This window comes from Schistocerca serialis, chromosome 8 (genome assembly GCF_023864345.2).
Source record: "Schistocerca serialis cubense isolate TAMUIC-IGC-003099 chromosome 8, iqSchSeri2.2, whole genome shotgun sequence".
NCBI classification, from domain to species: domain Eukaryota; kingdom Metazoa; phylum Arthropoda; class Insecta; order Orthoptera; family Acrididae; genus Schistocerca; species Schistocerca serialis.
Window position 1 is genome coordinate 259,036,603 of NC_064645.1, and position 17,808 is coordinate 259,054,410.

The following is a 17,808-nucleotide window of genomic DNA, read 5'->3' on the forward strand; positions in this document are numbered from 1 at the left end:
TTGGTTCATATGTTAGTACACAGGCTCATGTCAGCTTTAGATGAGGATCTTCTGTAGACTGAAGTAAAGTACTTGAACAGAGTTTGAAGTAACAGCTCTAGCCCATGTGAGTTCTCAATGTCAGCGACTGTAAAATTTAGCTACAAAAACACAGTGTGCTGGAAATAGGAAGAGGAAAACCAAGGTGTTAAACTGCCTTTTTGGTATTCAGTGACAGCCAATATAGTATTCATATTCAATAAATCCTGCGTCAAGTTAAATTTTTATTCTCTCTTTAAATTAAGAAATACACTGCTGTAAAAGACGATATGAATTACAGACTGCTGGCTTTTACAGCATTTCTTTGCAAATATGGGTCAAAGAGCACAAGCAGTGCAGATAATTACTGAACTCTCCCAACACATTAAATTAGGGGAATGGGCAAGTTTGCTGTTGTGACCACAAGGTTTGGGTGGAAAAGAGACTATTTTGTTTGTGTTGGCGTATGGGGGTGGGAGGAGGGGATTGATCTCTTGCGTGTGGTTAAGTATGCCTTCAGCATTCATCTGCAGGAGTATGATTGATTGTCATTATTTTTTAATTTTTTTTTTAAAGAGGCATAGAGTTTCCCAGCAAAACACATAATTTTGAAAGGATTGTGTTGTTTACATCATTGTGCAGTGGATGTAAGGCCTTGATATACCCTTTTCCTTTGCAATGTCTCTATCTTCAGCTAGCAAATGGGCATTACATCTGCTGAATATGTAGTGTTAGAATCAACCAAAGATATCTGAAATGTGATGGACAATCTGATTTTGTCCATTGTAAATGGTTTTTGAGAAAGCCTGTGGCTGTGAAAACAGTGGGTTTGTTTATCAATAACTTTTCTGCTACCAGTCATGATTTTCTCTTATTCATATTTTACATGACATGTTTTGGGAAATTACTCTCATTTTCAAATGTTTTCTCTTTGTACCCTGCTATTTTTTTTATAAATGTTTTCGATGTGGGAGGTTCTACTTTGTTTTGTTGACGGTACTGCAGTGTATAAAAAATAAAGGGCACAAAATGGATTTGTTAAAAGAACTGGAGATACATTCACATTACAGAAAATATGAAGACAAAATGTTAAATGAAAAACTTCTAGGTGAATCAGTCAGTTTCTTCAGATGCTTTGACAATATACTTAAATAAAAATATTAACATGTAGAAATAAGCACCACTCTAAAATAGATATAAGCAGATTAAAACTGTGTGCCAGACTGAGTCTCGAACTCGGGACCTTTGCCTTTTGCAGGCAAGTGCTCTACCAACTGACCTACCCAAGCACTACGCACGCCCTGTCCCCACAGCTTTACTTCTGCAGTACCTCATCTCCTACCTTCCAAACTTTACAGAAGCTCTCCTGCGAACCTTGCAGAACTAGCACTCCTGAAAGAAAGGATATTGCGGAGACACGGCTTAGCCACAGCCTGGGGGATGTTTCCAGAATGAGATTTTCACTCTGCAGCGGAGTGTGCGCTGATATGAAACTTTCTGGAAGATTAAAACTGTGTGCCAGACTGAGACTCGAACTCGGGACCTTTGCCTTTCCCGGACAAGTGCATCTGTAAAGTTTGGAAGGTAGAAGACGAGATACTGACAGAATTATGATCCATACTGTCAAGATAAATATCCTCTGTATGAAAGTGTATCATACTCTGTGGAAAACCTGTAACATTATCCCTGTCAACTGTTTCTAAAAACATCTTTGTAACTGTTTGTTTATGTAAATTATTCTCTATGTACACTGTGCACTGAAAATTGTGTGTGGTGTTTAATATGTGTGAGACTGCACAAATTGACCATAAGAAAACAGTAAGTACAAGTTCTTCCAAATTTCACCACTAACTGCATAAACATCAATAACTAACAAAAAATAGTGAATTTACTGTACATTACCATACAGTCAACAAAATAAAGCAGGACCTCACACACTGAAAACTTTTCATGAAAAAGGCATAGTACAAGGAGAAAACACACTTGAAAATAGGAATCACTTCCCAAAACACCTCGTGTAAAATACGAATGAAAGAAAATCGTGCCTGGTAGAGAAAAGTTATTTATAATCAAACCCACTGACAGACAATTTTGAAAGCCATTGAAATTCAAACCATAAGATCTTCCACTCTCTCCATAGGTCTGAAATGCATCAAATTCTGCACATGGGGCCACTGAAACTAATTACACTGGTGTTAAATCTGGTGATCTTTGTGATCAATCAATTGGTCCTCTTGTGATACACCACTTGCCAGACGTTGCACTTACATGGTGTGGAACAAAGCTGCTAAAGAGGGCTGAAGTGCCATTGTGAGAACTAGCTACTTTTTGATGGCTGGTGTGTTAATACACTCATTCTTTTAGATGCTATATGCCACTGGCTTTCATGTGTCTCAGTTCGAGGCCTAATTTCTCATATCTTATATTTGTGGTCCTTACATAAAGTATGCAAGGGTAATCCAAAAATTATATGCACTATAGCTGTAACTTTTTATTGGAATACAAATAGGACACACAAATTAACATCATTTATCAATACAACCCCCTTGCTTCCCAATGAATTTGGTCAATCAATGAACAAGCTTCTTGATGCTCTTGGAAAAGAAGTTTTTTGGATGGGCTGCAAGCCGCGCATGCAGCGTGTCCTTTGCTTCTTGGTCCAAGGTGAACTGACAGTCCCTTAATGCCCCTTTGAGGGGAACAAACAAGTGGTAGTCAGAAGGGGCAAGATAAAGACTTTATGGAGGATGAACCATTACTTCAGACTTAAGTTTCTGGAGCATTTTAACCATGTGGGTAGTGGTATGTTAATGGGCATTGTTGTACAACACAACACAACACAACACAACAGTAGTCTTCAGTGTTTGCTTAGAATTGCAGGCCTTAGCCTTTCAGTAAGCCTCTCATGGTAACACACACTGTTTATTTTTATGCCTTCCTTCTGTTATTTTCCACTGCTGGGCCTTGTGCATCCCAAAAAATGGCAAGCATCAGTTTTTCTGTGGATGGTTGGGTTTTGAACTTTTTCCTGCTTGGCAATTGTGGATATTTCCATTGCATACTCTGCTGTTTTACTCTCTGGCTCATAGTTGTGGATCCACATGTTGTCACCATGATTCTGTCTGAGAAGCAGTCATGATTGTTAACACAGCAGTCCAAATGTATTTGTGTATGCAACACTGTGAATTGTTTTGGGACCCATCATGCAAAGCTGTATGAAACCAAAGTCTGTTGGGGATGGTTTTGTAGGCAGAACCATGAGTAATTTGCAGACAGTGTGTCACTTCATCAATAGTCACTTGTCTGTCTACCAGAACCATGTCACATGCACGTTCAATGTTGTCATCATTTGTGACAGTCGATGGTTGTCCGGCTCCTTCCTCATGTGAAACACTTGTGTGATTATTTTTTAAGTTTGCAGTCCGTTCGTAGACACTCTATTGTGGCAAGAAACTGTTCCTGTATTGCGCCAAAAGTCTTTAATGGATTGTAGCCCCCAATACACCATTTGATCACAAACACCAGTTCAGTGCTCTTTGTTATTGTGTGGTGCAAACTTTTAATGGAGTGGCCATGATCTGTCTGCGACAAAAGGAAGACAAATGGAGGAATTAGGATCAAACTTGCGTCGCAGGACCACAACAGCATAACAGTGAAGTAAATGAAGGCAGAGGTCAGTATGAACAAGGTAAGAATAATTATGTCAACAATGTGGATAATTTTTTTACTTACTCTTGTATGTTGGTGCAGTAGAATTGTTTACAATCAGCTACAAATGCTGGTTCTCTAGTTTTTTTTCAATAGCGTTCCTAAAAAGAATAACACCTTCCCTCCAGGGATTCTCATTTCACTTCCCGAAACACCTCCGCAACACTTGTGTGTTGTTCGAACCTACCAGTAACAAATCTACGTCCCACCTTTGAATTGCTTCAATGTAATCCAACTTAATGGGGATCCCAAACACTTGAGCAATAATCCATAATAGGTTGTACTAGCATTCTATATCCAGTGCCTTTTACAGATGAACCTCACTTTTGTAAAATTCTGCTGATGAACCAAAGTCGACAATTTGCCTTCCCTAACACAATCCTCACATGCCCTTTGATTTCATATTGTTTTGTAACGTTACACCCAGATATTTAAACAATGTGACTGTGTCAAGCAGTACACTACTAATGCTGTATTTAAACATTATGGATTTGTTTTCTCTACTCCTCCACATTAACATACATTTTCCTTCATTTAGCGATAGCTGCCATTCATCACACCATCTATACATTTTGTTGAAGTCATCTTGTATCCTCCTTTAGTCACCCAACTTTGACACCTTCCTGTGTACCACAGCATCCTAAGCAAACAACCACGTATCACTGCCTACCCTGTCTGCCAGGTCATTTGTGTGTATAGAAAATAATAGCAATCCTGTCCCACATCTGTGTGGCACTCCTGATGAACACTTGCCATCAAGGACAACATACTGGGTTTTATCATTTGAGAAGACTTCAAGCCACTCACATATCTGGGAATCTATTCTATGTGCTTGTACCTACATTAACAGTCTGCAATGGGACATCATGTCAAACGCTTTTTGGAAATGTTTAAATATGGAATCTGCCTGTTTCTCTTCATCCATAGGTCACAGTATATCATGTGAGATAAAGTCAAGCGAGTTTCACCTTAGAGGTGCTTTCTAAACCTGTGCTGATTCATGGACAGAAGCTTTTCAGCCTCAAGGAAATTTAATATAATAAAACTCACAATATGTTCCCTTGCATTTTTCCAGCCACTTGGGACTTTGCACTGGGCACGAGATTCATGATAAATACAAGCTAAGTAAGGGGCAAATGCTGTAAAGTACCAAACCGAATTAAACCAAACTGGGATTCCATCTGGACCTGGTGACTTATTTGTATCAATTCTTTCATTTGTTTGTTTATGCCAGGGATACTTATTGCTATGTCATCCACAAGGACCCTGTGCAATCATCAAATGATGGTTGTAAGATTCACATGCATGAACAATTTCTTAAAAGAAAAATTTAAAACTTCACTTTTCATTTTGTTATCTTCCATATTGCACCTGTCTGGTCCATGACTGACTGGATGGAAGCCTTAGCTGCAGTTAGTGATTTTATGTAGGCTCAAAATTTTCTCAGGTTCTCGGCAAGATCTTTTGCTGAGGTATGACGGTGTGATGGTGGCAGTAATTGTGGGCTTTGCACACAGATATTTAAACAGATGCATGCATCTCTACTAACCTTTGCTTGTCATCATTTGCATGTTCTTTTTTGAACCAAGAGTGCAACAGCCTTTGTTCTGTCAACATTTTCCGAATTTTGTTGCTAAACCACAGTGGGTGTTTCCCATCCTTAATCTATTTAGTAAGCACATACTTCTCAAGAGCATGATTTACGACCTGTTTGCAGTTTATCCATAATTCATGTACATGCGTCACCCTAGAACTAAATGTGGTCAATTCATTATTTAACAAGGAACCCCTTGAATGTGAGGTCACAAGTTCAATATTTACTAAGGGTCATTTAAAAGTGTTGTGTTAACAATTATGACAAGAAAAATATTGGAGAAGGGTGTCAGAAAATGAGTGTCTGGGAGGTGCAGAGATCAACTTTCTATGGGATATATGTATTACACTTGACAAAAAGGACATTGTCAACACTCAGTGTTCAAAATAAAGTATTAACTTGCACCATAGCACTGGATGAATGACATGCCACAGTGAACACACAGGTTCGCACCATCAAATTTGAAGGTGAACTCTTTGAGAGCTACAAACCGTACAGGACATTTAGCTAGGTATCCATAGGTATCCACTCTTAAAGAATGTATATAGAACATAGTGGTGTAATGGGGTGATGAGAACTGATGGAATATGATGGCATGTAAGTGAATGTGAAACAGACTCTCATGGAGCTTGTTGTAAAACTGGATATCCCTTAAGATGTAGTGGCAGGCAGTCCAGTAATATGTTTTACAGGCACGGAAAAAGCAAACATCTGGAGGCTGAATTTGTCCAGTGGTTCCAGGTGGTATGAATCGCAAAGTCACTCACTTTTCAGGAGGTATAGGTTATTCTAAAGGAGTATAATTTTAATGCACCGACCAGGAATTAAGCAAAATCAAATTATTTTGACCGGCTATTGGTCAGAAGCAGTGCTTATATCGTAGTTGTACTTCTCTTATGCCCATTTTTCCAATCTCGCTTTCTGTGACATAAATATTCCCTACTGCCCTTGCAAGATCAATCACATGAGAAAGAATTGTAGGTGACAGAGCAGCTCCAACTTCTCACAGTGCAATAAGTAACTTTACAGCCAATTTACCACTCAGATTAACTGTCAGAGTGATTGTATATGAATGCATTAAGGCATTAATGTTAGTTGATTTTGATACAACTCTCTTGGTATCTCTAATTTCCAGGATTCCTTTCACATGCAGTTCCTCTTCAAATTCTGATTGATCAGAGTTGAAAACAAATTCTTACTGAGTGATGGGCTAATTTTTTTTATTTCATCTACAAATTTTTGGACTGATTCCGCAGTTTGCTGTGAATCATCAATTTGATGCTTTGTTTGAAATTTCCGTATCTTATGTCTTCCAATTCTGTAGCACTGTTTGAAGTTATGCAGCATCCTCTGCTTCCCTTGAAATCACTGTAATCTATGCCACTCTCATTTTGATGTGTATAATGTATTAGGTCACTATGATGCACATCCTGTAAATTGTATCAAGCTCCCTTTACTATGCTGTGGATGATTTTCCAGATACGGGATGATTATAATAAAGTTAAACTTTCAAACAGCTGTAGAAATAACACCACTGGTCAGAATGACCTCAAATTGCAGTAGAATACAATCAGAGAAGGTGGGGGGGGGGGGGGGGGGGGGGGGGGGGGAGGTAATGTGTGGCAGAAGAAAAATAAATAGTTACAAAATGTAGTAACAGATTGTGCTGTAAGCATAATGGTTTAATAGTGGTCAACTACAAATGACAAATGAATCATACAACAATGCCTAAGATGTACGTCTGATGTTAAACTGTACTACTCAGTGTGCATGGGTATACAGGTGTGATACTGTTAGTCCTGTAAGACCATCCACCGCGGCAAGGCCATATTACATCGGATGAGAAAAATCGGTTTTTAATTGTCATGGGGCCAAAAACTGCATAAAAATCATCACTCATATCGGTTTTTAATTGTCCTGGGGCCAAACACCACATTAAAAGCATCAATCACATAGATTTTTAATTGTCCCGAGGCCAAAAACTTCATAAAAAGTATCAATCAAAATCAAATTGGATTATTAATTTCTATGTGACTGGCGCAAACGATTTTCAATATGCTGTCCACCTTTTTCTGCAACAAGTTGAAATTGAGAAACGGCATGTTCCACAAGTGATCAAAGTGTTTCCAGGGTCATGTTCAGAATGTGTTGCGCAATGCATGCCTTCGATGCAGCTAAGTTTGCAGTTAGAACACTGAACACAACATACACTCCTGGAAATTGAAATAAGAACACCGTGAATTCATTGTCCCAGGAAGGGGAAACTTTATTGACACATTCCTGGGGTCAGATACATCACGTGATCACACTGACAGACCCACAGGCACATAGACACAGGCAACAGAGCATGCACAATGTCGGCACTAGTACAGTGTATATCCACCTTTCGCAGCAATGCAGGCTGCTATTCTCCCATGGAGACGATCGTAGAGATGCTGGATGTAGTCCTGTGGAACGGCTTGCCATGCCATTTCCACCTGGCGCCTCAGTTGGACCAGCGTTCGTGCTGGACGTGCAGACCGCGTGAGACGACGCTTCATCCAGTCCCAAACATGCTCAATGGGGGACAGATCCGGAGATCTTGCTGGCCAGGGTAGTTGACTTACACCTTCTAGAGCACGTTGGGTGGCACGGGGTACATGTGGACGTGCATTGTCCTGTTGGAACAGCAAGTTCCCTTGCCGGTCTAGGAATGGTAGAACGATGGGTTCGATGACGGTTTGGATGTACCGTGCACTATTCAGTGTCCCCTCGACGATCACCAGTGGTGTACGGCCAGTGTCGGAGATCGCTCCCCACACCATGATACCGGGTGTTGGCCCTGTGTGCCTCGGTCGTATGCAGTCCTGATTGTGGCGCTCACCTGCACGGCGCCAAACACGCATACGACCATCATTGGCACCAAGGCAGAAGCGACTCTCATCGCTGAAGACGACACGTCTCCATTCGTCCCTCCATTCACGACTGTCGCGACACCACTGGAGGCGGGCTGCACGATGTTGGGGCGTGAGCGGAAGACGGCCTAACGGTGTGCGGGACCGTAGCCCAGCTTCATGGAGACGGTTGCGAATGGTCCTCGCCGATACCCCAGGAGCAACAGTGTCCCTAATTTGCTGGGAAGTGGCGGTGCGGTCCCCTACGGCACTGCGTAGGATCCTACGGTCTTGGCGTGCATCCGTGCGTCGCTGCGGTCCGGTCCCAGGTCGACGGGCACGTGCACCTTCCGCCGACCACTGGCGACAACATCGATGTACTGTGGAGACCTCACGCCCCACGTGTTGAGCAATTCGGCGGTACGTCCACCCGGCCTCCCGCATGCCCACTATACGCCCTCGCTCAAAGTCCGTCAACTGCACATACGGTTCACGTCCACGCTGTCGCGGCATGCTACCAGTGTTAAAGACTGCGATGGAGCTCCGTATGCCACGGCAAACTGGCTGACACTGACGGCGACGGTGCACAAATGCTGCGCAGCTAGCGCCATTCGACGGCCAACACCACGGTTCCTGGTTTGTCCGCTGTGCCGTGCGTGTGATCATTGCTTGTACAGCCCTCTCGCAGTGTCCGGAGCAAGTATGGTGGGTCTGACACACCGGTGTCAATGTGTTCTTTTTTCCATTTCCAGGAGTGTATTTCAGATAACCTCCAGCCAGAAGTCACACAGATTAAGATCAGGTGATCAGGATGGCCAGGCTATAGGGAAATGGCGGCTGATAATTCTAGCATTTCTAAAATGGCACTTCAGCAGCTGCTTAACTGATTTGCAATGTGCGGAGGTGCGCAATCTTGTATAAAAATGATCCCATCCACATTGTTGGAGAGCTGGAATGATGGGGTTGTGCAAAAGGCACTTGTAGTGCTTACCAGTGATGGTACAGGTAACAGAATCGTAAAAACCTGTCTCTTTGAAAAAATATGGCCCTTTCATAAATGATGCTGTAAACGCACACTGCACAGTGACCTTTTCAAGTTGAAGTGGTAATGGTTGATTTGCGTGTGATTTTTCTACTGCCCATATTTGACAATTCTGTGTATTGACATATCCTGTCAGATGGAAGTGGGCTTTGCCTGTCCACAAACACTTCCACAGCCGATCATTGTCCACTTCCATACGAGCAAGAAATTCTAAAGCAAAGGTATCTCTTGCTGGCAGCTCAACAGGAAGCAGCTCACGCACATGTGTAATTTTGAATGAATAGCAAAGAAGGATGTTTCTTAGGATTTTATGCACCATGCTCATGGGTATGTCCAATGTTCGCGCAAGTCTCTGTGCACTACAAGTTTGCACACCACCATCCGTCTCCTCTTGTATTGCTGTGACCACTGCTTCCACTGACGTCGAATCAATTCATTTCCTCCCTCTACGAGATCGCATACCAAAAGAACCCGTCTTTTCAGATTTCTGAATCATTTTCTCCAGACCCATGGCAGTCATTGGACCAATGCCTTTTTTAAAACCCTTCAGTGTCCGGAACTTGTGCAGAGCGACATGTGCACCATCATCTTTCTTGTAATACAGCTTTATAAGCAGAGCATGATTGTGCATTGAGACAGTCATGGCGAACGTCACAGATGCGAAAGGAGAAAAAGCCATGTACACGTCATGTTTATACCAACTTCAATGAGTCGTGCGCATGACAGGTGTTTTCATTTACATATTCTAACACATACAGCACCATCTATTGATCAATTTTCACCCTATTTTTTTTCTTGTGCCATACATTTTCCACCTCCGAAAATGTTCCATTGCAATTTGACGCCATTCTGACCAGGGGTGTTATTTCTACAGCATTTTGAAAGTTTAATTATAATCACCCTGTATATAACAACATTTAGTACCCTCTCCTAGGGCGATGATTATTCTTTACTATGTTTCACTGGAGATGGGAACTAGTGAACTACAAGGCTTAATGCCTGTTTCAGTATCACTTTCGCTTGTTAAGCATGTATAATAATGATTGTTTTCCTCATGTACAATGTCTGCACAGTCGAGACTATACGTCACCACACATTCCACTGACTCATCTTGCAGGAACACTAATATTTCCTCTGCCACTTCTTCCTCACTCTGTGAAATTTCTTTGGTTCCTTTCTGATGGAATGTCAACTTTGGCAATTGTTGTAGGTATAATCCAATGTTTGCTTTGTTTATCATTACAATTGACCTGCTTTGTATCAACACCACTTGCATTGTAGCACTGTTGTAAGTCACTTATCGACTAAGTAGTTCAGTTACGCTCTGTAGCCTCAGACAGTGCTCATCATTAGATATCTTCTGTCCTGTCCCCTGTTGCGATTAACAGCCAATATTGTGGTTGCATGGTAAATGTTATTTGGGGTGTCAAATGCCTTAAGCATCATGAGCCTTTTGCAACCTCGCACTCAAGGGGTTCCTTGTAAGTGAGATGCTAACAACTCCTTATCTGCTCTTTCTAGCACAAACACTGTTCTGATCTTTTTGACTGACATTTGTGACCACAGTCACCATGATATCGTGATCACTAATCCCCATCTCTGTACTGATGCCACTGATAAGGTGTAGCCTGTTACAGCTCCAAGCTCTAAGGTATTTCCATTGCATCTGGGCTGCCACACTAGCTGCTCAAGACAGTTATTGGAAAATGTTTTCAAAAGTAATTTGCAAGACTGTCTGTGTGGACACCTTTTAGTGAATCCATAGACGTCCATTCCATAACTGGCAGTTAAAGTTGCCTCCAACTAGTACTGTATGATCTTGGTAGTTACACACTACTGACTGTAGACTTTCTTCGAATGACACTACATCTGTCAAAATAGAACTGAATGGATTGCAAAAAAGGCCCAACAGTTAATTTGGTTTCACCTAGACCGTTATATACAATTGGATAACTTAACTGTCAAACTCTCTTTCAACCTCAATAGAAATAATACAGAGTGCGGCAGTCAAACCTGCATTTTTTCAATGAGTGTAAAATAAACACAGATGTAGGTATCAAAATTTTATTCATACAATTTTATTTTAGGTTAAAAAGCATTTAAGAAACATTGACACATTTTTTTCATTGTTTGAAAATAACATCAGCAAGGTGGCATCCTTCTTGATCACGGCATTCATGCAGGCGATTTACAAAGCTGTTCATCGCATGATGGAGCATACCCTAAGTGATCTCCAGCCAGATTCTTGCTTTGAGATCACCAACGTTATGAGGTCTTTCCTTATACACTTTGCTTTTAAGGTAGCCCCCTAAGAAAAAATCACAAGGCTGTAAGGTCGGGTGAATGGGGGGGGGGGGGTTGCAGCAATCGCTCCATTCTTGGAGATCACCCGGTTAGGAAGAACATTGATGCTCACGCGGGCTGTATGACTTGTTGCTCCATCTTGTTGAAATAAGGTTTCGTCATTCAGTGCATATTGACGAAGCTAAGGTATGAAGAATGTCCTTAACATTGTTGTTGAGTGGTACTTAAGATAGGTAAATAAATTAGTGAAATCAATGTGAAGTGAAGTAGAAATTAGAAAATAAATGAAAAACTTAGTTTAGTTTAGAAGAATTACACACTGGCAAACAGCGGGCAGAGCAGCAGTGACAGAAGAGCCAATGACCATGAAGTCAGCATGTTCAGGAGAAGCCATCGCCCTCCCCACATAAGCGGAAGCTGTTGATTCAGCCGTCAGGGCATTGCCTGACCAGCTCCCGTGTTTCTCAATTGTCACATGTGATCAAAGGCCTTCAATGTAAGAGCCAATGACCGACGTTAAGAAGATTCTTCGAGAAGCTTTTCAACATGACAGAGGAGGCAATGACTGTGAAGTCGTTCACCTCCAGCGAACTGAAGTGAATAAATACGCAAGATGCAGTGGGCCCGACAAGAGAGTAGTTTTCAGTTCAGTTTCGGAGCTGAAGATCGTCATGCAGGAAGAGACTACACCGTACACAGAAGTACCAAGTCCGCTGCTGTGGTGGACTAGCAAGCAGCAGCCTCACTGCCAGAAGACAGAAGTTATAAGGTATTTGAAGACTGATTTCTATGTACCTGGGTGACTCATGAGGACGGGAAGGAGATGGCCTCACATCAGCAGTCACCTGTGAGCTGGAATGAAGATCGGACAGCCAAAGACTGGCGAGCTGGAGTCCGTTGTTCGAGTCCGGGACACTGGCTTTCCCCTGGCATGCCGCTCCGCTGGCCGAGGCACAACACACGCGGCCGCTTAGAGAAGAGAAACACTGGGATGCCACATCCAAGGTATCCGATTCACGACTTCGTTCTCAATTATTAAACGGACCACCACACGAGGCGCATCTCCAGTCAACTGGGCGAGACAGTGACACGAGATACACACCACCAGGCATAATCAGACGCCGCCGCTGCCGCAGCAGAGGCTTCGCAGACAACACAGCTGCCGCTCTCCCAGCCAGAACAATTGAGTAAGGAAACAGTTGCACAAAACTTTCAATAAAAGTTATCTTACGTAAAAATGCTGTTTCATTCTACCTCATATCCGAGCCAAGGAAGAACCCACCCTGCCCACATGTTGTTAAGAAAGATAAAGTAATTTATTTAGTGTTTTTCACCCTGACAAAATGCTTTAGAATTAAATGCCCTTTGCAGTAATGCTCTTCCTGACAATTGACTAGCATCAAAAGAGAAAACCCAGTTATATTTGGTGTCAGAGAAAAAACCCTTGGTTCAATATGAGGTGTGAATGACAGTCACTAAAGGTCCACAGTTGGTATTGTTTAATGTGTGAAAGGATAGAGGTTTGCATAGCAGTCGTAATATTTTCTTTATTTAGAAGTGTATTTTCTCTCATAATTTTAAGAGTTTGTCGAAAATATTTAAACATCTTTTCAATTCAGTGTAGTAAGATTGTGAAACTAATAGTTGTAAAATGATGACACGAAATCATACAAAGTCAGAGTCAGCACCACAAGCGGTTTCTACTGAGGAAGCTATTCAGAGCTTAGTTAATCAAATAGCACAGCTTAAAAATGATGATAATGCATTATTTAAACAATTGTGTGAGATTAGGCAACCCGGTTCAATCCCTCCCACTCTAGATTCCTCAGCAGCAGCCTTGGTAACTCCTTTTTCAGGTAAATCTGGTGAGGACATAACATTCTTTTTTGATGATTTAGTAGCAACTGCAAAGTTAGGATCATGGTCAGATGAACAGCTCTTACAAATGACAAATGACAAAGTTAAGATTGATAGGAGAGGCTAAAGCACACGTATTATACCATGAAGAATTACGGAATGCTCCAACATTTGAGAAATTGAAGAAAGGATTACTTAAACGTTTTAAAAAACAGAACAGCTGTAGGTTTTATCGGGAAAAATTAAACACTATCACTCGGAGGCAAAACGAGTCATTAGAAAGCTTTGTAGATAGGATTAGAAAAGCTAATATTAACACCTATCAGTTGACAACTAGTGATGAAGCAAATAATTATTTTACAAGATGCAGAAGATAGAGCTCTGGATACATTTTAACGTGGGTTACCTCCTGAAACGTCCCGTCGTGTCAGGGCAGAGTTTCCTAAAACTTTAGCAGAAGCTGTATCTGTGGCGATGCCTTTCGAAGAAATGGAAATTGCCACCAGATATAAAGATGTTTTAGGTGCGATTGACAGGGACATATAGCAAAAAACTGCAGACAACTTCAGTGCACTAATTATCAAAGAATAGGTCACACATTCAAGAAATGCAGGTCTAAGAAAGTTTTTGGAAATAGAAATCAGTTAAACTAAATGGGAATGTCAGAGCCGCCGCCAGGCATTCCCAATAAAATTTCATACCATTAAGGCGAATGTGAAGGCGGAATGCTGGTTATCTGCCACCATACAGGATAAAGAGGCAAGGATACTGGTGGATACCGGCGCAAATGTATCAGTAGTGAGTAATGAATGCATTGGAGAAAAGAAATATGACCCTCCAGGGTATAGATTGAGTGGGGTAGGAGGAGGTACAGTGAAGCCATTAGGATGTACATCACTGATTTTCTATATTCACGGTGTACAATTTCAAGAAGACGTAGAAGTGTTAACAAAGGTAGCTGACGGGTACGACGCGATCCTAGGGCTGGATTTCCTGAATTAAACATCACGCTAAGATCGACCTCAGACAGCAAACTGTAGAACTTAGTGGAATAGTGTTTCAGCTAGGTGACACTGCTGCAAAGGGCCCACTGCCGCAAGATTTCCCCAACCGGAAGGCGAAATCAACTACACTGCTTGCAACGTACTTTAAGGTTGATTCGCGGGATAAGATACCATTTGGCTCAGGAAAACTTTTCTGGATGACCGTTGACCCCGAGGTACCTACAGATGCAGTGTGTCTAATAGAGCCATTAGAGGAAAATGAGGAATTAGATGTATCACTTTGTTTTGTATGTAGAAGTGTTCAAGACGTTGAGGGTGAAAGAAAAGTACCGGTACATATTGACAATTTCGGAGTGGAGGACAAAGAGTTGCATAAAGGAATATTCGTAGCTACAGTCAGTACGTTTGAAGAAGAAGATTTCATTTGGTCAGATATTACTGATGGTCAGAAACCAGACACCTATAAAACCGCATTACACCAGAAGATTGAGCATTTGAAAGGAAATTATAAACACACAATAAAAGCAGTTTATTTGAGTTCCAAGATTTATTTAATGCAGAAGGTCCACTGCCAGCAACAGATATCACACAGAATAGGATCCCAACAGGAAATAGCCCCCAGTTTATAGGAAGCCTTATAGAGTTCCGCATCATTTACAGCCAGTACTGGATGAATTTTTAGAACAGCATCTAAAAGATGGAATTATAGAATATTCTGATTTGCCTTATAATTCAAATATTGTAATTATTCCAAAGAAGTCTCCTGACGGTATGAAACGATATAGATTTTGTTGTGACTACAGACACCTTAACAAACAAACTATCTCAGATGTTTATCCTCTTCCAAACATTACAGATATCATTGACAGTTTGGGTAACAGTAAATACTTTTCAACAATCGATTTACGTAGTGGATATCATCAATTGGAAGTTGCACCTGAAGACAGGCATAAAACAGCATTTTCTACCCCTGGAGGCCATTAGCAATTTAAAAGAATGCCTTTCGGGTTGAAAAATGCACCAGCAACTTTTCAAAGACTACTCAATGGAGTATTGCGAGGACTCAAAACTCAGCAATGTTGTGTGTATCTAGACGATATTATTGTATTCTCCAAAGACATTAATGAACATGCTGTGCATTTGTGTAACATTTTTCAGAGACTTAGAAAAGCTAAATTAACATTAAATATGGAAAAATGTAGTTTTGCATTGACAGAGGTTACCTACCTAGGGCATGTCATTAGTGTAAAAGGAATTAAAACAGAGCCTCGATTAATTTTGGCAGTTAAGGACTTCCCAACACCACAACATGTTAAGGAAGTACAAAGTTTCATTGGTCTCGCATCGTATTACTGAAAATATGTTCAAAATTTTGCTGAAATTGCCCGACCCTTAACCCAATTATTGAAAAAGGGTGCAAAATTTCATTGGTCTGAAGATTGTGAATCAGCATTTCAAACCCTTAAATATAAGTTAACACACAGTCCAGTATTAGACTACCCAGATTATAATAAAGAATTTATTTTATCCTGTGACACAAGTGGTCATTCAGTAGGAGTTGTTATGAGTCAGAATATTAATGGCGCGGAACACCCCATAGCCTACACTTTGAGACAACTAACAACGGCAGAAAGAAATTATTCCACAACGGAGAAGGAATTGTTAAGTGTTATTTATAGCATCAAATACTTTAAATGCTACTTGTATGGTAGGAAATTCAAGGTTATTACAGACCACACAGCTTTAAAATGGTTGCTTGGGTTAAAGGATCCATCTAGTCGTCTCACCCATTGGGCCCTAAGTCTTTCCGAAATGGATTTCGAAATTATCCATAAACCAGGCAAAGAACACACGAATGCAGATTGCCTAAGTCGGAAAATAGCACTTTTGGAAGCAACAGGCCGAGATACTGAGGACTGGAGAAAGACACAAGATGAGGATACAGAATGCAAAAAATACGCAACTCAAAAACTATTTTGTTTTGAAGATGGTGTATTATGTCATAAAACAAAACTTGGACCGCGAATTGTTGTTCCCCAACACCTTAGACAAGAATTAATGGCAGAGGCCCACGATCATATCCTTGCAGGACACGGTGGACAGCGGACATCTGAAAGACGCGTAGCAGAGCGATTTTGGTGGCAAACCAGAAAGCAGGATGTTACGCAGTACGTTCGTAATTGTATTGTGTGCGCACAACGAGCTGAACTTTCTCGTTTAAAAATACCCTTAGAGAGGCTCCCCGAGGCTTCATGCCCATTTCAAATCTGTGGAATGGATCTCTACGGACCATTTCATAAAACACCTGCTGGTAATAAGTATGTTCTTATGATTATAGATCACTTTTCACGCTATCTAGCTATGGTGAGTCTTCCAGATCAGCAAGCAAATACAGTTGCCCAAGCTTTAGTTAACAACTGGATACTTAAATTTGGCGTACCTGAAGCTATTATCACAGATCAGGGATCTAATTTTATGTCTGAATTAATGAAACAGCTATGCCACTTACTAAAAAAACGTAAATTACGCACAACTCCGTTATACCCTCAGTGCGACGGATGCACAGAAAGAGTTCATCGGACAATTGGCAAGATGCTTAGTTATTATATTAACGAACAACATTCTAATTGGGATACGTATTTACCAATAATCGTGTCGGTGTACAACGTCAAAACGCATAAAGCAACTGGCATGTCACCTTATGAAGTGGTCTATGGGAGAAAAATGCCGTCCCCTTTTGATGTAATCAGGCAGAAAAACGGAAAAGTCGGAGAAACAGTAAAAGATTTCTTTCGAATGATGAAGGATGTACGGAAAAAGGTTCAGAAATCTAATACAAAGGCTTTGGAACAACAGGAAAGATTAGGTAATGCCCAAGCTAAATATCCAAATTACAAAATCGGTCAGTGGGTGATGCTGTTAACCCCATACATTGCGAAAGGAAAAATGAAGAAATTTGTAACAAACTACAGAAGTCCTTATCAAATTATTGAGATCACGTCACCAGTCAATGTTAAACTGCAATTGCCCACCCGAACTACTATTATCTATGCAAGTCGTTTAAAACTCAGTTATATTGTTGAATAGCACTCAGCATTCACAGTAACAGATTGCCCTCTTTCATTCTCCAAAAATAAGGGCCTATTATTCCCGATGAAGACATTGCACCCCAAACTGTTACCTTGGTTGAGTGCAGGAGTTTTTCACGGAGTTGGTGAGGGTTCTGGTCACTCCAGTATCTAAAGTTCTGTTTGTTCACAAATCCATTGAGGTGAAAATCTGCCTCATCACTCATCCAGTGGTTGTGAACAAGCTGCTCATTTTCTTCAATAATTTGCAAAAGACTTCCACAGAAATTCTGTCAGACCATGAAGTCGTTATTATTAAAAGCATTAACCAATTGGATTT

At 41.0% G+C, this 17,808-nt stretch overlaps 1 protein-coding gene across 1 annotated transcript in view; it reads left to right on the plus strand.

Annotated features, from left to right (window-relative positions):
* The first annotated feature begins 416 nt into the window (after positions 1-416).
* Positions 417-17,808, plus strand: part of LOC126416959 (uncharacterized) — a 100,875-nt gene continuing 83,483 nt past the window's right edge. The window contains exon 1 of the mRNA XM_050084840.1: positions 417-445. Within this exon, the coding sequence (XP_049940797.1) occupies positions 417-445 (29 nt within the window). The remainder of the gene's footprint in view (positions 446-17,808) is intronic.